Here is a 25855-nt window from a genome sequence, read left to right on the forward strand (position 1 = left end):
GCCTCAAAGTCCTGACTCTCACCTAGATGATTCTGCAGTTCCTTGGTCTGGCCATCCTCAGTAGGGGCTATAAGGTCCCACATGAAGCTTTTGATCTTGTCGTCTCCACGGTAATGGACCAGACAGTAGGCCAGGAGGGCCCTGCAGATCGACTCCACATCCCACTCTGTCAGCTGCTTCTTAAAACGACCATGATTCAGAATATCCTTCCAACGACCCCACCTGCATAAACACACAAGAAAGGTTAAGAAAACTGGGCCAAAGGTGAAAGAGCCTTTTGCTGTTCATTTTAATGATTTATTAAGACATTTTTAAAAAGTGTACCCATAAACAAGCAGGTTCTTCTCCACTCTAAAGCACTCAGTGCGTCCGTAACTGTTGAGACGGTCATTGCGCCTTAGCTTAGGTTTGGTTTCATCACCCTCACTTTCGCCCTCTGAAAGCTCTGCCAACTCATCCTTGGTTGCACTGAATGGCCTTGTTTGTTTCCTGACACGAGGAGTGTCTATCACTAAACTGTTCTGTAAAGATCAAAAAAGGCAAAACAACATTTCAGCAAAGACCTTCAGTACACATTAAAGACCTGCTGTAGAGCTACAGCGCCAATCTAGTTCCAGAGATAGTTCAACATTGACAGAAGGCTTTGTATGAGTGAAACTAAACTTAGCAATTGATTGACTAATGTACAACTGATCCTGTATTTTTTTAAAATTATGAGGACTTGACAGTAACTTTGTATCTGCTATTTTTGTCACTAAGACATTTTCAAAGGCAGAATGTTTTTTATTCGTGGTTCATTATCAGTAATATTTGATTTAACTTTATCTAAATAAATTATTATACTTGGATACATACTCTGCCGTTGACCATATCCATATCGATATCAGCCTTTTTGGCCCACTTGTCCCAAAAGTTGGGGTCATCCAGAGAAATGTCTGTGCGGTTTCCGGACGCCACAAAACTGGCCTGAAAACAGACATGAACATCATAATCATATCACATCGTAATCACATTTGCCACTGTGAGTGCCTGTATTTCTGAGCAGCTCCTGGTCAGTGATCAGGGGAGCTAGTGACCTGCAAAAAACAAGTGTCACAAAACACAAGTCTGCAAGAACTGATATGGATAGATTTTGTGGCAAAAAGTGAAAAGGGCAAAAGGGTTAGTCAAATTAAAATATTCACTTAGGACCTATGCTTTTCTTATGTTTTAATGCTCTGGTTTCCAAGAGCATGCATAATTCCTTTAAACAAAAGCTGTTATGTGTGTATTTGTTTAAAATCTTAATGTTTTATCCACCTTAGCAAAGGTAGATCCTCGTCCCTCAGACTCTATGGTTATGGTCTTTGTCCTGCGCTGGAGAATCTGGTCAATGTCCTCCTCACAGAATTTGGCCCCTTCATCCTCCTCATCCATAATGGCCCCATAAGCACCACGCCGCAAAAGATCCTCAATCTCCTTCTTAGAAAGCTGCTGCTGCGCCGCCTTGGACACAAGAAGAAAGGATTTAGGACAAAGAAACTATGCCCATCAAATAAATCTGAACAAACAGATTGTAAAAATGATCTAAGGCACATACAGTGCAGAACTAGATGCAAGATCTGAGCAAACATAACCTACAACCTTCAAAATATTCTGCAGGTTTGTATATAACCCAGATGTGTTCAGTCAGGCCAGATGTGGGGACCTGCTAATATCTCAACCCCCTTATAGTTTAGACAAGTCTCAGATGACTACAGCTCAGCCTCCACCTACACACTTCAAACACTGTTGACAAACTCCCTCACAAAGAGATTAGACCCTAATAGGATCGGTTACACTTCAAGCATAAATTTAAAGAGTGAGCTCCAAGTTTTAGGATTTGTGAACAGTTCTTTCTCTTTGCTTGGCATCTCTTCTTCTTCTTGTCCGCCATATGTTACTGTGTTTCCATGATGTTATTCAGGACTGATGTCATCTGATAAAAGTGTTAACATATTTCAGTTTAATACCAAACTGATATTAAAAATGATCAAAACAAAATGTTTTCATGACTCTAATCTGAAAAACATGTAAAAGTATTATCCTTGTTTTCTTATAATATGGTGTGTTGGCAGAAAGCAGTGCATTAAAAAAGTATTTCTTTTACAACGCAGAAGGTATGATCTCAGAGGTTAGAGAAAGTGAAGCAATAATTGTATGAAAAAGGACTATGATCATCACAGTGCTATAATGACATTTTCTGCTGCTCATTTGTGTAATAGTTTGAACAATGGAATCTTTCAATTAATATAATGTTCAGAAAAAGTCAATTCATGAAATGGATTTCATTCATTGTCAGTACTGTCATCAAACAAACACCTCTTTGAAATCTGAATAAAAATGATTTCAATTATTTAATGACATTATTTGTCATTTCTATTCCAGAACATTTGGATGATTCTCAAACTCACCCCTCCCCCGGTGCCTCCTCCCAGGCTGTTATCTCGACCACTCATGCTCTGTAACACTGCTTTGTCCAAGCCCAGCTTGAGGCTGGCACGATCAAACATTTCTCGTTCATAAGAGTTCCTGGTGATGAGACGGTACACCTTCACTGCCTTGTTCTGACCGATCCGATGGCAGCGAGCCTGGGCCTGTGGAAAGCAGAGGATCCTCAGTAAATAGATTAAACAAAACTAGGAAAATTTAATTTTGAGTTATGAATAATGTATTTCTATGAGTACAAAATGAAACTATAAAGAAGATGCCCTGGTGGTCAGTCTTGTTGGCAAGTGTTCATATGAGCAGATGGCAGTCAGGACACTACTTATTAGTGTGCTGAATGTCTGTCAAAATCTAACATTGCATATCCCAGTAGTATGTAAACTGAGTGTTTTGCTCTACCTGCAGGTCATTCTGTGGGTTCCAGTCAGAATCAAAGATGATGCAGGTGTCTGCTGCTGTGAGGTTGATTCCCAGGCCACCGGCCCGCGTACACAAAAGGAAAACGAAGCGGTCCGAGTCAGGCTTACTAAAGCGGTCAATAGCAGCCTGTCGCAGATTTCCACGAACGCGTCCATCTATCCGCTCATACAAGTACCTGCAGCACACAAGAATGATCCACAGTGATCATTACATTAATTCAGCAATAAACAGTACTTCAAGATATGTGTTTTAAAAACAATGCATTGGCCTGTATTTGTGGTTTACACAAAGAACTTGATTCAGTAAAACAACTTTCTGATAACTAATAAATACAGACATATTTACTGGACCAGACAAAAACTTATTTTTCCCTCTCATTACAGCTTTAAAAAGTACATCTTTAACGATCAAACTGTTACTTTAAGAATGGGTTATGTTCTTTCATCCCTCTGTTCATTCCCACCCCTTCCCACAGTCTGACCCCTGGCCCTCCCTGGGGAAAGCCACTTCCAGTCAGTAGAAACCTCACACAAACTCCAGCCTGTCTAATGTTGTGGAGCCCTGAGGGCTTCTGTAACCTGCTGTTGAACTCTGTCTGAGGTCTGTGCTCTATGCTCTGCACTACCTCACAAGTTTACAATAGTTTAAGGTTTGCTCCAGCTGCTGGTGGAAAGCCAGAAGAAAAGTCGACTGGCAGAACTGAAGACATAAGACAGGCAAAGAGATGACAGCCCAAAAAAGCAGAAAAAAAAAAACCCCAAAAAAGTGAATCAACAACTAAGTCATCATACTCAGATTGATCTCAGATGTAATTTAATTACCCAGCGTAAATTTAACATTTATCCACATAAAAACACAGCTACACATGTTGTGCTTCAGTTACACTGACCTTTATTTCGTGGATACCAAATCTAACCACAACATGCCTCCAGCTAAACTGTGTAAACAGATTTATGTCCCCAAGACACCACACAAACCAATCATGAGCGATCATGTTTATAATCTGACAGGACCACTGCACTGTTTTATACAGAGGTAACTTCACAGCTGTGGAATAAAGTGACATTAAATTAACATGTATGACATGACAGGTACACCTCTATGGCAAACCCTAATTGCATGAAATGACCAACAAATTCTTCACCATCCATCATCATTACCTTCTCTGAATGAGGTAGTCTTCCAAGATGTCCAGGCAGCGCACCATTTGAGAAAAGATGAGCACCTTGTGCCCTCCTGCCTTCATCTTAGGCAGCAGTTTGTCAATAAGGACAAGCTTCCCAGCAGACTGCACCATTGCCTGCAGGTGAAAATCGATGGCAGTGGGGCTGTGGACCTCCCTGAAGTCCTCGAGGATCTTCTCTTCTGCCCCTGATGAAGCAAAGAAAATGAGACATCAGCAAAAAGTGAAGTTTCACATATTCTTCCTACAAGACCAATATTTCACCTAGTGGAGCACTTTTTACGCTTATACAATTTCCTTCTTATCATAAATGCATTAATAATAAGACCCAATACACTGCAATGCCAGTAGAAGCAGCAGTCCGAGTCTAACAGGCAGTGGTTCACATTGATCTTACTTTTAGCATTAAACTACAACCATTTCTAGGGCTATCCAAGGACTATTTTTCTCAAGCCTGTCAACAAAGATTGCATCTATTGTCATTATTACTTGAGAAGTACCCTGCAGATTTAATTCTGGTGGTATGGCCAAAAATAAAAAGGGAACAAAGGTAAAACAGTAGGACAACTCTCTATGCAGAATATGTTCAGACTTTTTCAGTACATGGTATTTGATGTAACAAATGAATCATTATAGTGTAGTGAGCACTAAGAGCTCTTAAACCAAGGCCACAAAGTGTCCAAAGAAGCTGCCTCTACATCTTCTGATAAGATAACTTTCAAACTCCCATTTGTTTAATACCATCTTACCTTTTATGAGGTAGGGGTGGTTGCAGCACTTTCTCAGCTCCATCATGGTGTTGACCAGATTGGGCATATTTGCCTGACCTGCACCTTTAGCTAAGAAAGAGAAATTCTTCTCCAGGATGGCGCGGTAGTACTTCTTCTGAATGTTAGTGAGCTCAACTTCGATGATGGTTTCCTCTTTAGGAGCCAGCTTCTTTTCCACATCCTCCTTCAACCGACGCAGCATCATGGGTTTGAGGATACCCTGAAGCTTCTGTACCTGTAGGCCACAGAAATGACAAGAGTGTTAGAAATACAGGCATAGCATTCTGGGTTTTTTTTTTAACACCTTCTCGGGAAACTGAAATTCTAAAAGTACCACTCATGAGTTCCTGGTAAAGCATCACATCCTGGTTACTAGTAGAGCTACAGCAGTAGAACAGCTGTACCCAAACACTATTAGTAGTAATTTGACACCTATGTTGTGTGTAAATTAAAAAAAAAAAATCTAATATTACAATCTAAACCCTTTCTCTGACAACAATATGCACAAAGAAGAGTAAAGAATACCTTTCCTGTAAGCACTGTCGATATGTAGTTCAACAATTAGCAGCATAATACCTCATTATCTGTTATCATTATCCTCCATATGTTGATAGTGAATGCGAGTGTGAGAGTGTGTACCAATGTCACCATGGCCTAGTTAGAAAAAGTCCCACTTCATGGGTTCCATCTGTACCAGTAGGATGTTTATATCTGAGCTTCACCAGTGTTGTGGAGGTTGAGAAAAATATAACAATTTTCCTTTTTATTTTATAGAGTGCACGCACCGAATAAAACACATAACACTTAGACAGTACTAAGCATTGTTGTCACACATGCCAACTTAAATTATATAAATCTTATTTTATCTCTGTAGATATTTATTTAGATGCTCTTTATGTTTTCTCTGACACATTCAGTGCATATTTCCAAAGAATGTGAGTCCTCCGCTCACCTGCTCTTCAGTCTTGAGGTCTCCAAATTCCTGCATGAAGGTGTTTTCTGAAGGGAAACGGGCCGGTTCCAGGAAATGGAGCAGGCTGAAGAGCTCCTCCACTGTGTTCTGAAGAGGAGTGCCTGTCAGCAGGACTTTGTGCTCCTGAAAGAGGTGTGACAAGACAATGTTACAATATAAACTCATTTATACCACTTAATGCAGTATATCGGACCTGAGTTTTATCCTCATCTCTCCTTCTGAGAGGATTCTTTATTTACCAGGCTCATGAGCTTGAAGCCTTCTAGCAGCTTGCAGTTCTTGTTCTTGAGACGGTGAGCCTCGTCAATGATAACACAGCGCCACTCTATGGCATTGAGCTCAGGACAGCCACCAAGAATCATCTCAAACGTGGTAATAACAGCCTGAAACCTGTAGGCACCTCGGATCACACGACCCTTGAGAAAAAACAGGGACAAATGTAAGGCAATGCAGCACTGTTTCAGAAAACACGTATAAAATAAATACACACTTTTTGTGATAGTATGCAAAAAAATGTTACTTTACTGGCAAAAGTAAGTGAAATTTCAAATGCTTAGCTGTAAATTTTTTGTGGGATCATTTCTATATAGTGTCAAACGTGGCTCTTTGAAATGAACTGTCCCGGCCTTCACCCAGAGGTAGCTGGGATCGGCTCCAGCATCCCCACAACCCTCTCAAGGGTAGAGAGGTTCAGAAGATGACTGACTGAAAGAAACTGTTTACTGAGAAAATGATATTCATGTGTTCTCACATCAAATGTGCAGAGAACACAACATCTGTAATTATCATCACTGACAGTCTGCCTCATATCTATTAACATTAGACACCTATCAATCTGAAACTTGATAATGATGACAACAAACACACTGATTGCTTCAATTTTCAATTTCATTGTGAAGTCAACACATCTCTAGGTAGGAAATCAATCTAGTATAACCGTCATGTAACGTGCACCCACTAGTGGGTCTTTATGCTGTTTGTTTATTTGTTTATTTGTCTGTCTGTCTGGGGATGCTTTACTTCCCCCGCCTCCCCATTTGTCTTTATTGTCTTGACAACAGTCCTTGAGGGATATGCAGATATGTAGTAATCCCCTCCCACAGCCAGCCAGCCAACAAACCAGCGTAGTGCAGCCTCTCCCTCTGATATGCCTGAGCGGTGCTGACAGAGACTTCCCCTTGGGGGCTGCTATGACATCACAGGCTGCCTGGGAGACAGCCTCGTGGCGGCTCTGCTGTGTTCGACTCTTGCTTGCTTTCATTACACCTACTAAGAGCTCCTAACCGCCTGTTGTGACACATCACATGGCCTGCCAGCCACAGATAGCCTCTGCCTGAGACTCACTACCTACTTACGAACCTATATATAGTCACCATGTGCCTTTCTTGTCTTATTTGCTGTGAGATTACTATAAACCAAATATTCAGAAATTCTATCTCACATTTCAATTAGTGTTAGCCTTCATGTGCTCCAGCTCCTTTATTTCAAATTAGACTTTTTTCTTGGAAAATTGTAAGGCCTCACCTGCAGATTTTTTTTATACACGTCTGAATGATGTAAGCAATGAAGTTAAATAAGACCGATTTTGTGAATGTCTGTTACAATGCTGTTCACTTGGCAATGGAACAGATTTGATTTCAGATGAAACATTTGGTTGATAGTACATTCACCGTCCTTCAATTATTGCCCATTTTCCTTTTACATTTTTTCTAAAACAATGTGGTAAGAGAGTGTGCTCCATCAGTTAGTCCCTGTTTTGTGTTTCCTGTGATAATCATGTCCTGCCATGTTTTTCAATATCCGACTCCTATTGTATGCAGGCCTCCTGTTTTGAAACATATCATTAGATTACTCACAGGACTTCATGTTGCTGACACAGTGCTGCTTTTCCTCAAAAAACACTGTGATTATTTTAATCAAAGTGAATTACTGCTTTCTGCACTACAGGTAAGTGAAGTGCTTTCTGCTGGTTTGTGTGCAAGGAAGAAATATTTTAATAAGTAAAGGTTTCACAAGCCTCCCTATAACACCTTTGTATTAAATACACTGACAAGATAAGCTGTATGCTTGGCTGTTTGTCCATGACTGTTTCTGCCCTGCTCAAATAAAAAATACTGTGGAGATAAAACACACAGATGGTGTTTTGGGACAGTTGTGTTCTCTGTTAAAACATACAACAATATGAACTGGGCAGCTGACTTCATGTAGTCCAAGCACATTTTTATTCCATTGAAGAGTAGTTTGCACAAATATTTATATATTGTATGTAGATCTACTGGGAGGTATATTGTATTATCAAATAAACAGAGTCTTACGTTGAACTTTTACACTTGACTAATTAATACTCAAATTTCTTTAGATGCTACGGACCATTGTGGATTTCTGTGCTGATGTATGTTTACCTGTGCATCCCTGAAATACATCTCATACTGCTGAAGCATCTGCCTGCTGACCATGCTTCCGTGGTAGACAATGACATTGAGGTGGGTCCAAGTACGGAACTCCCGCTCCCAGTTTGCAATCGTGGAGAGTGGGGCAATGATGAGGAATGGCCCCTTGATGCCCACACGGTAGATCTCTTCAAGGAATGTGATGGACTGGATAGTCTTTCCCAGGCCCATCTCATCTGCCAGGATGCAGTTTCGTCTGACAGATGGATATAACAAGGGTTAGAGGACAGGAAGGAGGGAGAGTTGTTGTGGAAACAAGGCAAAAATAGAAAGGAGGGCCGAGTGAGTAAGAAAAGAGAACGGCATTGTATGACAATGCATCACGGGTGTCCAGCATCTGGCATGTGTGAGGAAACACTACGCTGCTGCATAAGAAATTCAGTCTGTATCTCACTAAGTGGTGTGTATTCATTTCACAATGCTCATTTGTGAGCATGTCTGCTGTTTTGGAATTCTTGTAATGGCTAAAGCAGAAAAAAGTGAGCTGATACTAAAAATGCGATGACAAAGAAATGACAAAGAAGAAGGCAAAACAAGGGAAAAGACAAAAATTCCACAAAAAGGAAAACTGTACAGGGAAAACAACATCATCAGCAGTAATAATAGACCAAACCGTTAAGATACAACATAATGGTGAATACAACTGCCTCTGCTGCGTGGTATACTCTGCACTCTGGCAAACCATTTATTCAGCTGTCCAGTGGGTGGGGGTATTATGTCTTGATGCTAATTGCAATGTGCAGATAGTCCCATTGGCCTCTTAAGCAGCTCTCTACTTTTGATGAATCTCTCTGCGTAGGCATACACAAACTCACAAAGCCAATTCCCAGGGTTAATGCAAGCACACTGACACTGTGTACTCCAGATGTACTGTGCAGCACTTCCTTTGTGATCGTGGGCGAAGAAAAGCAATTGTTGTTGCAGCAGCATGCACCTTGACAGGAAATTTGACTCTCCTCACAGGCGAAACCAAATAATGTGAATACAGCTAAATCACACAGTGGTCGACACACACACACAACATGAAAAGTTATTCATTATTCATTATCTGCAGCCCCAGTACACAGAAAAGGGACTTCTTTTAGGGACTTCTACAACTTAGAATCTCTAAAGCCTCTCTGGTAATTTGAGCAGCACAACATCAGCATGGTGTGACTGACATTTTATATTTAGTTAGATACTTTACATTTTGTCTGACATCTAGAATAGGAGTGGGTGATCTGGCTACAAACATCATATTATTACATTGATTTTAATGGCAATCACAACCCACAAATTTAATTATAATGTTTCTTAGAATAAATGTTCAAAGATAAAACACAATATATATTAAAAAGGTACAATTTTTTCTATTTCATGGATTGAAATAAACTGTGTCGACAGGACTGGCACAGTGAAGTGTGAAGATATGTCTGACTACCTCTCTCCTGCTTTTGATTCCTTGGTTATTCTTTGTCAAATCCTCACGAGTCGATCAGTGACACCAGATTTGGCTTCATAACTAACCAGGGGTCTGGCATCTCTGTCTGTTACACAGCCCAATAAAACTGAATATTCACACGAAGGTGGCCATAAACTTGCACAGTTGAACCAGTGTTATTGATTCATATAAAAAAGTGGAATTAGCACCAGATGACCAATCACATAAATGGACATGTCAAGATCTCTAAATTTCTTATAAAAACAAACTATAATCTTGGGCAGATATGAGGGATATAAAAATACAATAACACAGTGGCTTCAGCCAAAGCCAGAAGGAAAGCTGGCACGAGTAAATCTGAATACAATTATGACTTTGTATTCTGTTAAATTAATGTACTCTTGTGAACTGTGAAACCATGGCAGCTTTATTCTTCAAGCTTCAACCCTGGCACTATGTAACAGTCTGAAAAGCAAAAGAACATGTTTAAAAAAACTCCAACTGATCGATTAAAAGGTGGTGCTTTTAGCCATTTTCACCTGCTATCTCACACTTAACCTACAGGTTATGTTTACAGGGTCAGTAACAATGACCATTTGCCCCAGTAAGAGGTGAAACTCTTTTGTCATATTGAAAAACAAGGGTTAAATCAGAAGTTACTACGCTACCTCCTTAATACTGCTTCAAGACACACGCCCCTGGCCTACAGCTGTTAGCCATGCTGCTGCACAAGTTGCACTGTTTACAATTCACCACATTAAGGAAGAAACAAACACCTGATATAGTGCAGATCCACATTATGAAACACTCCTTTTGAAAAAGGAATGGAACGATACACAGTGCATAATAGTTTATTCATGTAATAATTCTGTTTGGATAGAAATATCCACCACATTATTTGAATATATTGCATTATATTTTGATAACACTTTTGATTCCAGTTTAATTAATACCAGCAGCAATTAAATGTAACAGGCATACCACAACTTAGCAGTGTCATATCCATGAAAACCTCAACAATACAGAACTGTACACATGTATGGGACTGACCTGTTGTACCAGTTGAAGAGGAGCCAGTTAACACCCTCTAGCTGGTAGTCCCTGAGGCTGTTGCCATTCCTGTATTCCCTCGACTGCTCCCTCTTCTTCCACAGGTTGGCTGGGGGCCGCTCCTAAGGGGCAAATTTTATTGTTAGAGTTTATATGGCAAGTCAATTTACCATTTGGCTCAAAACATTTCTTCAGAGTAAAATATTGTATAAATAACAGCATATGATAATAGACTGAACAACTGTAATATGAAGTAAGCAAGCATGTTATGACAACTAGTGAGAATAAACTAGTGAAGGTTATCATCTCTGGCCAGTATGATGTGTGTATTAACAAAAAAGAAAGGTGTCACTTATTGGGTTTATAGTCTTGACCTTTCATGCTTATTTACCACAACTGCAAAACAAATTGTTATGTTTAGACTGAGCTATAGTTAAAAGTACTGGTATATGACATGGGTGTTTTCAGTGAACAGTAACATGGGTCAAAAAGGGGGAAGAAAGATGGAATATAAATCTGAAAAATGTGTAAAATTAAATCTTGCCTATTCACGGTAATACAAATTATAACATTTAACATAAAAATGTCTTTCTTTCCTAGCATGTTACAGATAATACTGGTTACAAATGAAATTAATGCATGATAAATATAATAGTTTAATATTTATTAATAACACCTTCCCCAGATCAAACACCATTCAGTGTGTTTGAGGCGATGTGCAGCCGCTGTTTGCATTTATTTCCTAAAATGTTAATTTCTATTTTATGTGTTTCTTTATCTATTTTTACTCTCATGTTCGCTAATGAGTCCCATTAATTTCAATATACAAATCTCCCCAAAACACACATTTTCACCAAATCTCCCCATAATAAACTACTACAAAAATAAAATTGTTTTAGAAGAGGACATCCCTTATCAGCACTTGAAAATAAAGCAAGTCTCTATCCTGCACCAGCAGCGTTAGAAACCAAATGCAATCAATATAAGAGCGTCACAGGAAAAATGCAAATGCTGTGATATGCGAGGAATGTGGGTGGGCATGACTTACCACCCGGCGAGAGTCTGGCTTGGCTGCCTGCAGCTGCTCAAACTCCTCAATCTTGTTCTGATCCACATCGTCCTTCAGCTCCCAGGTGCTGTCCTCGTAAGGCAGGGAGCACCACTTCACCAGGTAATACACCACCTCCTGCAGCAGGCGAAAGAGAATAAGTACTGGAAAAGACGAGAGCAAGGCCAAGCACTGCTTTTATAATATTAACAAAGGCTGCGAGGAAGCCCATTAGGATGGCCTTGGGCACTGTTCAGATACAAAGACATCTCTGGAGTGGAGAATGTACTGAAAGGAATGCAACTACAAAACGCTGTAAAGGAGTAAAACATAATCAGGCATGCCAGCACAAACACACATACCTCCCACAGATATGATTACTAAATGAAAGAGGTTCACTTACCTCTCCAGTGTCTTTGTCCTCACAATAAGACACCTCCAGCACTCTGTCTACCTCTACATAGTCAGGGTTAAAGGGCTCCTCTTCCATCTGAGAAAGACAGAGAGAGAAATAAGAGCGAAAGAGAAGACAGAATAATTGTGAGTGCCCACTCACCATCTGGAATCTGAGACACAGTTGATACGGTATTGATGCTTGTGAGTAAAGATATTCAAATGTATGCACACACATGTGTATGCCCACATAAACAAACCACACGTACAGTACATTACAAAACCACACACGGTATATTTGATGCATGTAAACTATACAAAGCATATGTGCGTCCAAAGATACAAAGCCTTACATCTGCGAAGAAGAGCGCCCTCTGTGCTTGTTTCATCTTGAAGCGTTTGATCTTCTGCTGAATCCTCTTGTCCTTCACCAGCTGCTGCTCTGTGGCCCACTCACAGTGTAGGTAAGAGCTGACACACACACAAACACACAATATCAGGTCTGGGTGAGAAACCCTGAAAGCACCTTCTGAACAGCATATGGGGCAACCGCTGAGACCAGCAGGTGTGATCACAGATTGCAGATGTGGTCACAGGAGCATTTACTGATGCTATTTCTGTAGTCACTGATCTCTTTCAGTCGTATCTGCATACATGTACAAGCATGATTAACAATCTTCCACGTTTTCACAATCAGTGTGATACTGTATTTCTACAAATCATAACAAGGGCCTTTTTGGGTTAAATGCAAAGTAACAGGCTTTTATCTGAAGCAGTGGAGCTTTTTGACCTACAAAAGACAGCATGTGAATCTTGTGATGCTGCTGTTAGAGACATACACCCAGAGTGGATGAAGTGTAGTTTCATTTAATCTAAATCAGTTTATCCACCCTTGCTTATCCATGGCCTGTGTTTTGAGGCTTCATCCGTTTGTGTTGACCACACCTGTGACCATCAGTGGGGAGTCAGATTTTAATTGACTACTGGGTTTTATTTGAAAAAACACAATAAGTAATAATTGCTACCGAGGCTGATGACAAATTATCTGCCAGTAGTAAATATATGCCTCTGAGAGGCTGAGATAGTAAGCTATGGCCCATAAATCTTAGTGTGAAAATAGAAAATCAAATCACCATTCATTACAAATTCCGATCATAACACATGGTAATACTGAATGCTGTAAAAATTATGCTTCAGATACTTGTTCAAAAATAAATCTCTTATTTCATATTCTTTTGCAAAGCCTTTATAATGAAAAACAATGAACTTACTAGTTTTTATACTTAACAAAAAACTCCTCCACTTCAACCACCACTCCTGGAGAAACCTATAGAGTTAAAAAGAAAGAAAATGTTAAGCACAGAAACATCTCTAATAAATGTATTATTTTTACATTTATATACACTTATATCTAAAAATGTGCATTTATTGAGTATTTAAGCTCTACACATACCAGTTTGTGTATTTCATGACAGAAACACATATAATGTTTTTTTTTATGATAATGTCTGTTTTTCATCTTTATTGAATATTTACTTGCTGTCTTCTATGACAACTGCATCTTAACAATCCTACAAAGTGGCAAAAAATGTTAGAAAATCATTACCTCCTTCTTGATGATATGTGAGGACATGATTTTGTCAACAACTGCTGCATCCTCTTCACTGGGATTCTCCTACAAATACAGTGCACATGAAATACTTGATGTGGAGTTCTGAATCTTCAAAAAGCATGATTCTGCATGAGTCTCAGCACACTTCTAATACCGAGAATGCACACCCATTTCACGATAATGTCTTAAAACTGGAATCTGCATAAGCTGCTGCTCGTCTTGGGGTTTCATTCCCCTCTAAAGTGCTAGTGGGTTTTCGTCGACGGAGGGTCTGGGGACAAAGTGTGGTGATTTGTACAATAAAATTACTGGATATAAATAACACTGACTTGCCAATAAAAAAAAATCTTGCTTAATCCAGCTTGGCTAGTTCCATACTGGCTCCACTTGTGCAAAGGAGATGAAAAGGTACGATTTATTTAGACAACAGAAACCAGGGTGGATTCTTTAGAGACTTAACACTGCTATAAAAATGTTTTTATTAGAGCTTTCGTCACAATATTTCTCCTAATTTCTCCACTGCTGCAGCTGAATTATTAAAAATGGGTACTGAATAAGTATTATCCCTTTTGTACAGGCTTACTGCAGGGTTCTCTGGTTTCTACATCACAATGTGGTGAAAAGAACAGACTGTGCTTTGCATACAGTCCTGTTGTTTTACAATACGTGTTCTTTATAGGGAATCTTTATCATTTTGTTCTGCATGGGTACGTAGATTGCAAACCTTTGATGAGATTATTCAGTTATATAATTCTATAATAATTATGTCATTTTAACAAATACAGGATATATACAAGTTAAAACTAAATATATTAGAAACACTTACTACAAAGAGTTGAACAGCAGGCTGCTTGGACCCTGCAGCATTGGTTTTCTTGGCTTTGACGATAACCTTGACTTCCTCATCTGACAACCTGGCCTCCAGTTCCTCAGCATACTTCTTCCTCTTTACCTGGCGATTAGATCGCCTCTTCTATAAAAGAAAGAAGAAGAGAGAGGAAAACATTACAAAAATATTCAACATGTTATAAGCTCATATTGTCCTTCCCTATGTAACAACATATGAATCAATATGTAACTTAAGAACCAGCACTACTACTCACAGAGCTGTGTATCACTACAGTACAGACTCAGGAAAAAAAAAACAAATGAAAAAAAACAAACGTGATTTCAAAAACAGATCTGAAAACTTTCAGCTTCTTTCTTTTCCTTCCTGTCAAGCCTTTCTAATTACCAAACGCGTGGGCAGCTCTATCCTGCATCAATACACGAGCCCCTCCTAATGATAATATGTAGTTAATTAGGAATAAATGCCACTGAGCCAAAATTAATTAGGTGTGGAGTACAACATCCCCATGGAGATATACCCTCACATCCTCAAACCCAAGCTGACCAGAAGCCGCTAAGTCAAACCTGCCACATGCCACAACAACGGGGCTCAACCCCTGCGGCGGCGGCGCCTTCTTGTTACCGGTGACCACTTTGTGTTGGCTTTTTGTACAGAATCACCCTAAATGAGTCATCAACAGACTGTTTTAATTAAAACCATTTACCAAGCATAATTAACAGCCAGATTAGGGCACGAAAGAGAGAACGATGAGGATGATGATGGGACAAACGAAGTAGCTCTTGCTGTGATGCTCCTTCAGACAAGTCCTTTGAAAATGGCAAATAACTGATAATTGTCCCCAACAAAACATGCTGCTCTTTTGTGTAATTCCATGCAGGATTTGTTTAAAAGTCATTGAAACTGTTCTATCTAAAATAACTAATGTACTATACATCTCCTAACCTGCACAGATTAACGACAACTTGAAAAAAATAGCAAAAATTAAAATATAACTGTTATATCATAAAAAACACACATATTTTGTTCATAGTTTCATTTCAATTCAATTACAGCTGTAATCCTCTGTATTATTCTTTGTCAAATTATGTGAACATTGTAGATTTTTTAAATCATCATTATTTTTCACCACCTCCAAAATATTAACACAGTAATATAAAATAAATTACACAGATCACACATTTTGCACAGTGTGCTCGGCAGGAGACACCAAGTGGCTATAAATAAAATAATGGATTGGAAAAGGCTAGTGATAATTTAATTTTACCAAGTGTTATGTTATTACACAAACTGGAAAAAAGGTTAAGGCAGAAGCAAAGACAAAGCCACAGTTGAATAAACTGAAATATAATTTGCTGCATTTCAAACAACATTGGATATTCGCACAAATGTGCCATGATTATAATGTCTTTTTTTTTTATGATTAAGGTGTGTGTACAGTAGGTGCTTGTGAGGGTGCTATTGTTTATGCTTTGACCTACATAATGCCTCTGCGCTGTCAGTCAGCTCCATCATCAGAGATAAGAATGTGCACTTGAGATAGCCACCCACTGTATGACCTCCACATGAACCACAGAGCCAATCCTCCCGAGATCAACCTAAAGCTGCGAAGCCTTCCCCTCGGCCATGCAGCAGCGTGAAGAGTCAAGCCGAGGACGCCACTACACTGGCTGTGTTGTACCAGGGTGTTAATAGAAACGCATTCAGACGCTTTCCCTTTGTTTCGGAAACACGCAAGGGTGAAAAGGGGAAGCCACATTCTCACATCTATCCACTCTCTGTTACAATTTTGATTCCACTTGAAATAAAGCACTCAAAAGCTTATGAGTAGGAGCGGCTGAAATGTGTGTTTTTTGATAATATGGAGATGCTGAAACTTACAGAGTCTGCATCCTTGGAAATATGTCGCGGTGGAGGTTCATCATCCGACTCGTCTGAAGACTCTGGCTTTCGCTTTTTCTTCTTCCCAATCTTGATGACAATTTTCCTAAAGGAAGGTAAAAGAGAGACCATAAGCATGATGAGACAGTCATTAGAGAAATGAAAACCTATTTTAAAGGTAGTACTGAAGGTTTAATGCACTGTTGTTTTGACAAGTCAGGGTATACTTTATATTTTTAGCTTGTTGTACTTCAAAATCTCTATCTAATTCTGTTAATACTGAGCCTTGCAAATGCTGCCAGTTCTCTCATGAAATGCTCTCAAATCATTTTGATAATTTAACAGCCATCAACAGCCTGTACATTTAGTGTAAATGATAAAAATATATATAATATGACCAACACCAGGCCATTCTTACTAGACAGGAATTTTAATGTACAACAGTCTGTTAAAGGAATATTTTTATTTAGATGTATAGTATCAATAAAGTGGTGCTGAAGACAGGAACGAAAATGAAAGAGAACACAAACTGTATGCCTGCTTTGTTGATGTAAACTCTTTATGTATCCACTCTTTACAGTAAAACCCATTCTGGCAAAAACAATTGGTCTTTATTCCAGAACACAAGACAAGTTCTTAGTTACAGTCTGGAGTTCTAGTCACAGATGGTCCTTCAGAGTTTGTTGGGGAGGAATTTTAACTGTTGTTTTCCTGTGGATAAGGAAACTGGCTGGGTGAAGGACTATCTTTACAGGATTATAATAGAAGAAAGGCCCTGTGTCATCATACAGCAACAGGCTTACAGTAGGAGACCGCGGCAAACAAGCTAATAAGCATCATGTCATCACAGCTGAACATGCATTACAGAGAAAAACATCCACAACTATGTAACAGATTCTATAAGTTCCACACCAGATGTTTGTCCTCTCCAACTTGCAGACTGTCAGACTGTTTTCATACATTACATTCTTTTGCACTTCAGTCTGTGTGTATCTATATATAAATAAAATACATGACTATGGTAGCAAATGCTTCCACGTATTAGCATGCTCACAGTGAGAGCTACTTAGGTTTATGGAGTTAGGAATTTGGTGCTTTGCTAAAGCTCACAGTTAGTCTGTGGATTTAGACCAGCATAATTCGGTCACAAAGCTGTGACTATTAAGTTAACATTACTAGTATGTGAGCGATGTATAGCTACGACTTGGAAGTGAATAGAGGCAAGCTGCTACAGATTGTGAAGCCTTTTTTTCCTAGTACTGCATCTTTTCTCACTCTCTCTTCATCTGTTGCTCACAAAGTCACACATTATTTCTTTGACCTTTCCTCATATATTCTCTCACCACATATGCACAGACTTCCCATCTTGCGCCTCTCCACATGCACTATATCTTGGAAGCCAAAAGCGTGAAAAAACTGCCTTGGTGTGATTGTAATGAGGAAAAAGTTAAAAATGCTGCAATCATACTAACAGAATCTTACCTGTCTCACCACAAAACACCATTGTGCAAATATGCTACTTTCTTGCAAAAAAAAAAAAAAAAAACTACAGTGTGACAACTGCTTAAAAATATACTGAGCATGAATAAAGATTCCCTTGCTAGCAAATATCATCTTTGTTAGCCAACAAGTCATTTTTTGGATACCAAGGAGGCCCAACTGACAGCAGAACAGCCTGCTAAACAACTGTTAAGTCCTTAAAACGAACGCAAGCCAAGACAGAGAACAAACTAGATGAAGAGCACAGTGTTGTAAAGGAAAACTGTTCTAATTTGTTCTGCTTTTTACAATGATCTTTTTTCCTTCAACATGATAAATTATTGACAATTAGGGATGGGCAATATGACAAATATGATCTAAGGAGAGTTTCTTTTACTGCATGACTACTTTAGAACAAACATTTTACCTGCCAGTGTGCTGTTACACCTTCTGTAACTTACTCTACAAATCTACCCACATATGGCCCTCTGTGAATGTTAATTTTATTTCTGCTATTTTACAAGCTGTCAGTCAATCCAAAGAGTTAAAGCATCCAAAACTTACTGTCAGGATTTGCAAATTTAAGATTCTTTTTTCACCCAAGCCTTATTGACATCAATAGCCACAAACCTGTGCACAATACAGAAGAAAACTATTTTTAAATCCACTTTAGTGCAAATTTATGCAGCTTTCTATTCCAACCACATGAGTAAGGTGTTGATTGGTTCCCCTATTAGCCAACATATGACATAAAACAAAAAAAGCCTCAAAGGTCAATGGTTTCTCATGATAAAATAAGCTGGTCTAACTACTGTAACCAGTTTTCACATTAACAATGAACCTGTCGGTGTAACGCCAGCTAAATATCTTAAATGTGGAAAAATATTACTGTCAACATCTAATACAAAGACTAAACTGTAACCTTTATTAAAAATGTTTAAAGTACACACCGTTGAACACAATCTGAGTGTGAAAAGTAGAAAACAGCAGCTTCATACAGAGGCACTGAGCTAAAGCGCTAGCCCTTCTTTCTGATGGCCCTGCCCCCTCTGGATGATATTACATTTCACAAATCCTCTTGACAATGACACTTTATGGTTGCCATGCAACGCACCCTTGGGAGTGTATCTGGCATTGTGGGTGGCAATGTTCATAATGACATCACTTCCTGTGACCAACACCAGCAGGTACATGTCCTGTGACACTATGAATGGCTGAGAAATGTGTCGAGTCAGAGCGACAAAACCAGGAGCCAAAAAACAAAGACAAAACTGAGCGAAACAGCTGTGAACCTAAGGATAGAAAAAAATATTATAAAGCAGCTCAATCAAACGGAACACAGTGTTCTACCTCGACCAAATAAGAGCTGGCGGGGATATGGGCCCAGCAGAATAACAGTGTCACATCACCAGGCAGCAGCTCAGCAGCTAACAGCATCTAACAGGGCTAAAGCATCTCTCTAATCCCCATATGGGAAAACCTGCAAACAAGATACTTAAGGCTGAAATCATCAATCGAACTGGAGCAGACAGAACACTGGCGGTAAGGTGGCTCCACTGTACGTTAAACATAGCACAGTGCAGATAATGCAAGGATGAAAACTGTGCAAAAACAAGCCTAAGTCACATCTGAGTGAGGGGGCTACAGCATGTTCCAGCCTGCTGTCGCTGATACACAGGGCCACCCAGGGGTTTAGCAGCAGTGGAGCACACACTCCATTTGACTCAATAGCCTCCCCACTAGCTGACATATAGGAGCTCTGATGACAGAGAGAAAACTCCAACTTTCAGGTGAACCACTTACTGAGAAAAAAAAGACACCCTGAGGGGTACAAGCTGCTTGAATGCACGGCAACATAAAGAGAGTGACTGTCCAGTACAATTGGAAAATGTGAGCATTTCAACTACTGTATATCTGAAATATTTATTAATTCAGGGCCAATACTGGCCTTATTGTAAAACATTCATATGATTAACTTATATTACACAGTTTATCAGCTTGCACAAACCCCAATAAAATGTTCCCTGCAAAACTATATGTAGCTATATGTTTGGCTTTATCTTTTTAATGAGTTATTTTATGCAAACTTATTCAAAAGCTGGTTTTGGGTAGATTGAGGCACTTAAGTAATTTGTAAGTATTTGGCAAAACCATTGAAAACAACTGCTGTATAATATTTAGCCAAAATAAAAGAATACAAAAAGAAAAGGCTGCAATCAGTGTTGTGTCATCAGAGAGGACAATGCAAGTACATAAAAATTAGGGACAGACTATTAACAGCTTAGGGTTAGCGAGTGCTTTAATATTAAAACAAATATCATCCAATTATTACCAATATTTCACTAATATTAGTAAAAAGGAGCCATACTTTCAGATCCTCACACATCACAAAGAGGATTGGGTCTCAGATATTTCTCTTGGATGAGTGGAATTTCTTGTTAAGTCTTCATTGCAACAAAGTAGTAAACAGAGTGTTGATTGTGCTTGTGTTGTGTATGAGTAGAAGGCTGCATTTGATTTTTGTCTAATTATTTTGATACTAGAACTAGAAACAAACATTTCATTTCAAAACCCCTTTGCACGTCTAAAAAATAGTTAATTTAATTTTCTGTCATTTGTTTGGTGGCATTTTAATTATTTCTTCAGTACAAATGTTTTGACGCACACACAAAAATACTACCACAGTAAATACAGTCTTTCATTTCTCATTCCTCTTGATGCCTTTAGGCCCTCACAAGCTTATCTTCATTTCACAACTGCACTCTACTTGCTCATTCATATTTGGATGCATTTCCACCAGGACGGCACTATTAACATACACTTCTGAAGGGGAAGTGAATTATTTTCCTCCCCACCGGGATTTAAAGAGGTCATCCTCCACATATAATCTTAAATCTCTAGATGACAGTTGCCCCTGATCTGACATAACAGAGTGATCTCTCATGTTAGGATACCACTAACTTCTCCAGAGAGTGATAGACTGGTCGTTTAACAAGGCCTGCTTGGCTCCCATCCTCCTATTGTGCCAAATAACCTCCATTCCTTGTCCCCCCAGTGTTGTCCTGCCCTACTTGGCATGCCGCCACTGGGAGTGCATGTGTGAGGGTTTGATTTTAATAGAATCAAGAAATGATAGTGCTTTGCAGGCCAAGAGCACAATATGGTGCTTAAGCATCTCAGAGAGGCCTTCATCGCCCTTTAAGTTGGTCTACCTTGGAAATTCTGATGCTGTGTGTCTCAGCCTCTCATCCTGAGGGGCTTATTGAGACAGCAGCACTGGTCCTTGTCAGGAAATCCCCGTTCTTGTGAATAGAACACTATAATCTCAGAGCCACACAGAACGCAACTGGAAAGAGTAGTAACAACAGCCACAAGCCTCCACTCAAACACAAATACAGTATCAGTACAGTGCACATGGCTTCACAAGGGACTGTTGCTTTATTCAGCAAGATTTTAATAGTAGGCATTGGTCACATACTAAAAAATAAGAATGTGTATATTTGAAGGACTTTCAACATGAAGATACAGAACACACACATACGTGGTTTTCATCACACATGTGAACATGCACACATACACACCCTTGCAAGGGATTAACTAGAAAAAAAACACTTAATTAAAAAACAGCTTTGGCTTTTCCTGATGAAAAAGTGAGGCAAAAGAGATTAGACACTAGCAGGCAAGCCCTGAAATATGAACAGCTACTGTATATGCTGCAGCATATAGGCTAGACCTAAACCTCCATTTTCTATCATGTAATTGATCTCATGAGCTCCATTTTGTTTGATATTTTACTGCTCCCTGCTGCTTTGTACTATCAGCATGTTTATAACATGCCTGCTCACAGGAAACACTGGATCCGCAGCTTTGAGCACGCTGTTAGAACCAAATTTATATTAGGAAAAAAAATGTAAAGGAGAAGGAGGAGGAGGAGAAGTAGGAGGAGGACGGTGGGCGTAAGGGTGGGGGAGGAACACAAAAGGGAATGAGCTGCAGAGTACTTTTATCTAATGATTATATGAGGTTATTTCTCAGCAGGTATGGTGCCTAGAAAAGCAAATACCAGCCTGGCCAGAGCTGTGATCAGTCAATCCTGGCCTGAGGAAAAAACCTTTACATCACCTAAAGGTATATTTTGTCATATTATGATAATGTTTGATACACAATCCATGCACCAGTTTCAGAGAAAAGCTTAAAACCTACATTTCTTTTAGTTTCATTTCTTAAAAGGAACCAAATTTTTCTGTAGTTTGCTATCATAACTCGAACCCTCTCCACATGAAACAAACAGGTCCTGTGGTCATCAGCCTCCTAAATAGCTGAGGTGACATTCATGGCCTCTCACCTTTTACCTTAAACATGGAAAGAAAATTGTGATTCGGCTCAGAGCTCAAGCCCCAGCTGTCAAGAGCATTTATTTGTATTTTACTAAAAACACAGTCTTACAATCTCACATGGCTTTCACCACCACGAATGTGTGAACTTTGAGTACGATCATTGTTGTCTTTTGAGGCTAAATACTTGTCAAGGCAATTTAGGCAAATTGTACAAATCCACTCATTGAGTTCAAAGTGCCACATCCTCTTTTAGCTAATTAAAACATTAGTAGATACTTGAGCAGGGCTTGGAAATGAACTTCAGTGTTTTCATGCTTAGATGCCATCAAGCACCGAAAAATGCCTGATACAGTTCTGTTTGATTCTGATCTGGTATTGCATACACCATATAGCTTTAATACATTTTTCAATAATGATAATATGCAATAGACGACTTACAGTTTGTGGTAAAAAGGTTTATTTCTATGCTGTTAAACTACTTTGACTACAGAAAAATGCAAGTGAGCAGAAAATTAAAATTGACCACAATGTGTACTGCAATTTTCTTTTTGTTAAAATAGATAATCGCTATCAAAAAGTCCTATACTTTAGTAACTGAAATACACAGCATGTGTATAAGTGTATTTTTGTCAAAGTCATTCAAACCACTAGGCCTACTGGATGTTAAAAATGCTAAACACTAACATATACATTTTATTCACTTTGACACTTTTTTTTTCTTGCATATGTTATGTTGCTTGTCCACCTGTCACAGCGGCTGGTACATCCATATTTTCATAAGCTGTTCTTATTTATGTTCCTTATCTATTAAACACATTTTCTGCATCACCCTTGCCTTGCTTGCCAAGCAGCTGGAAGTGTACACCCAGCTAAAGAGTCCATAAGGCACTAACTAGCATGTAAACAGAACTGATGAGTCTAGTAGACACCCAGTATGGCATTACAGAGGTCTCAGAAAAACAGACCCTGGTAGGAAAGTCTCATCTCGAGTCCTTGAAGACAGGACAGTCAAGTGCAGTGGAAAAATAAGCATACTCCCTCTCCACAAACACAAACCTCACAATTTCTGATGACAGCCTTGTACACACCCTCAACAAAGCAGAGACTGTGGTAATGACTTTTGCAGAAGGTTAGTAACAGTAGCCGAGATGCATTAATATTTAATAGAAGACCCAGGGTGGTGCATGCATATGCACAGGACTCTCCTCCAATTTGAATCTCTCTCCTGTGCTTCTTTTCATCATGTACACAGACTATCCACTCTGTAGGTGTAGAAACCAAGTGTTACCAACATGTGCCATGATGGAAAGACAGTGAAATATATACCAGTTACCTACTGGAAGTGTACACCTTATCTACGCTTATACATACTTTACTTTTGACAAATAAAACCTAGACTTGCATCAATTAATCAGCCACACACACAAATTGGCCGATTTTCAGCCATGACCTGTGACCAGCTGGTCAGTCTGATATTGACCAATTTTGAGCGCAGGTCAAATTCCTGCCGCGCTGCATAGCCAGACCCGGTTCCAGAGAGTCATATATGAGGCAGCAATCAGGAATGTGAAGGGGACACACAACGCCATGGGGGGGGGGGGCGTACATGCCATATGTACCCCACACTGAGTATGCGCACACCTCATTTTCCTTTTCCCTACCTTCAGAAACTTTCATTTGAGGGGGCAAGATGTTTGTTTAAGGGGGCATTGCCCAATCTTGCCCCCCCCTCCTCCCAGAACCGGGCTCTGCCAGACGTATGATAATTGGTGTATATGTACAGTAATTTTACCCTCTGTACGATGTATGATCAATAATTCCAAAAATCCCATAATGTATGATAATTGGACTCCTTCATTACATGACTAAATTAATTAATTACCAAACACAAATAAGATACGGATCCTTCACATAGTGCTGCACTTGCTTTTATCCATCCTCTCATGTGCCTCTCTACTCGTGAGGCAGGACCTTGATTCAGCCCAAAGCATGTAGAAGTTATCAATGTATAAACAGTGTTTTGGTCCATTCAGTGCAGGGGTTCATCCTGTGGTCCACATATGTAGAGACACTTGCTTTTTTCCAAGGTTCTGTTAGATTATTTAAAAAGTAAAATTTGGTTGCACCGTGTAATATGTACGGTCTATGATAATGTGTTTCTAAAGCAGATGGTCTGAGCTACGTCAGAATAAAAATTGGGCATCTATGATAATTTTCCTTCAAATATGATAATTTTCAGCTGCTGGTACAATACGGGACTCACTAAAAAACAGGCGTGTCACTCAATGCACCTGTTTTCATACAGAAAACTTGGCACCTTTTTGCACAGTTTTCTTCTATTTTTAAAATAAATGTTCTAATGTGAAAGTTACATTGCAATGTCTTGTGTGTTGTGTTTGGAAAAAATGAGATCGGAATTGGCCAAAATCGGTAACGGCCATCCAAGCATCCTGCAAATCAGAAATCCGGATTGGCCCAAAAAACTGTAATCGGTGCAAGTCCAATAAAACCCTCTACTACACCAGAAAAGAATAAAGATCCCTACAATTACTATAGTTACCAAGTATGTTGAATGTGGCTGTGTTACAGATCCAAGAATCAGAGGGCACTGACGTCTTTACATGAGATTCAGTCAAACATAAAAACTGAATCATAGGAATGCATCTCACTGAAATTCATGATGCCACTGGCCTAATGTTACTATCTATTAATTTCCAGCAATTTCCTTTTCAACACAAAAAAGCATCTGTTCAGACATGTTTATTTAAGCCCTTTTTGCTTCAGTCAAGCTGAATTTTCTGAGTTAACAGAACTATGCTAGAATTTCTAACTTACAAGAAAACATTCATAATGAAATACAGCTCCGAAGACAACGATGGACTCTATCTGTTCTATACAGTGCAGTCCTAATTAGAGACAAAGGAACCATTAGGATGAGCTTTTGCCAAATGTGAATCTTCACACCTAAAAATAAATATTCACACACTCCTACAAGCTGCAAAACTAAACGTCATTACCACAGTTGCACCAAGAGTCCAGTGGAACATCTGAACTTGTTTTCTCAACAAAAACCTATGTTTCACACAGACCAGAGCAAACTCCATATGATCTCAAAGAAAAAAGCAAAAGAAAGCAAAACTGGGGATAATAGGCTTAAACAGTCTTCCAATGTGTTCTTAAATAATCTCTCTAAAATCTCATTGTACTAATGTGCAAGTGTACACAACTGTGAGTATGTGAAAACAATAGAAATCCTAAAAACGCAGCCAAATGCATGATTTTGATTAAAATATGGTGGAATGAGATTTGGTATAAAGCTAAGTAAGAGCATACATACTAACAAAAGCATACATTTTCTGTAAGCTTCAGCCAATCTATTATCTGACCAAATGAAATTAGTTGGATGTTTGATAATGTGTGAACTGCATGTTGTAATGAGTGCTATAAACAGATGGCTGAAACAATATTAGGCTTCATAAGTGGGCTATGCTGCATGCATCCTGATCTGATGCTTTTTTTCTTCATG

At 39.2% G+C, this 25855-nt stretch overlaps 1 protein-coding gene across 8 annotated transcripts in view; it reads right to left on the bottom strand.

Moving 5' to 3' along the window:
• chd9 (chromodomain helicase DNA binding protein 9) overlaps positions 1–25855 on the bottom strand; it is a 71938-nt gene that overhangs the window by 13705 nt on the left and 32378 nt on the right. For all 8 annotated transcript variants that reach the window (XM_030129551.1, XM_030129566.1, XM_030129558.1 and 5 more), the window contains 19 exons: positions 16514–16619; positions 14612–14758; positions 13780–13848; positions 13445–13500; positions 12527–12644; positions 12184–12270; positions 11781–11918; positions 10733–10854; positions 8215–8458; positions 6052–6228; positions 5792–5935; positions 4819–5074; positions 4047–4257; positions 2866–3061; positions 2433–2615; positions 1300–1485; positions 856–966; positions 325–521; positions 23–222 (listed from right to left, as the gene is read on the bottom strand). In XM_030129551.1, the coding sequence (XP_029985411.1) occupies positions 23–222; positions 325–521; positions 856–966; positions 1300–1485; positions 2433–2615; positions 2866–3061; positions 4047–4257; positions 4819–5074; positions 5792–5935; positions 6052–6228; positions 8215–8458; positions 10733–10854; positions 11781–11918; positions 12184–12270; positions 12527–12644; positions 13445–13500; positions 13780–13848; positions 14612–14758; positions 16514–16619 (2948 nt within the window). The remainder of the gene's footprint in view (positions 1–22; positions 223–324; positions 522–855; positions 967–1299; positions 1486–2432; positions 2616–2865; positions 3062–4046; positions 4258–4818; positions 5075–5791; positions 5936–6051; positions 6229–8214; positions 8459–10732; positions 10855–11780; positions 11919–12183; positions 12271–12526; positions 12645–13444; positions 13501–13779; positions 13849–14611; positions 14759–16513; positions 16620–25855) is intronic.

Source organism: Sphaeramia orbicularis, chromosome 3 (assembly GCF_902148855.1).
Source record: "Sphaeramia orbicularis chromosome 3, fSphaOr1.1, whole genome shotgun sequence".
In the NCBI taxonomy this organism is placed as follows: Eukaryota; Metazoa; Chordata; class Actinopteri; order Kurtiformes; family Apogonidae; genus Sphaeramia; species Sphaeramia orbicularis.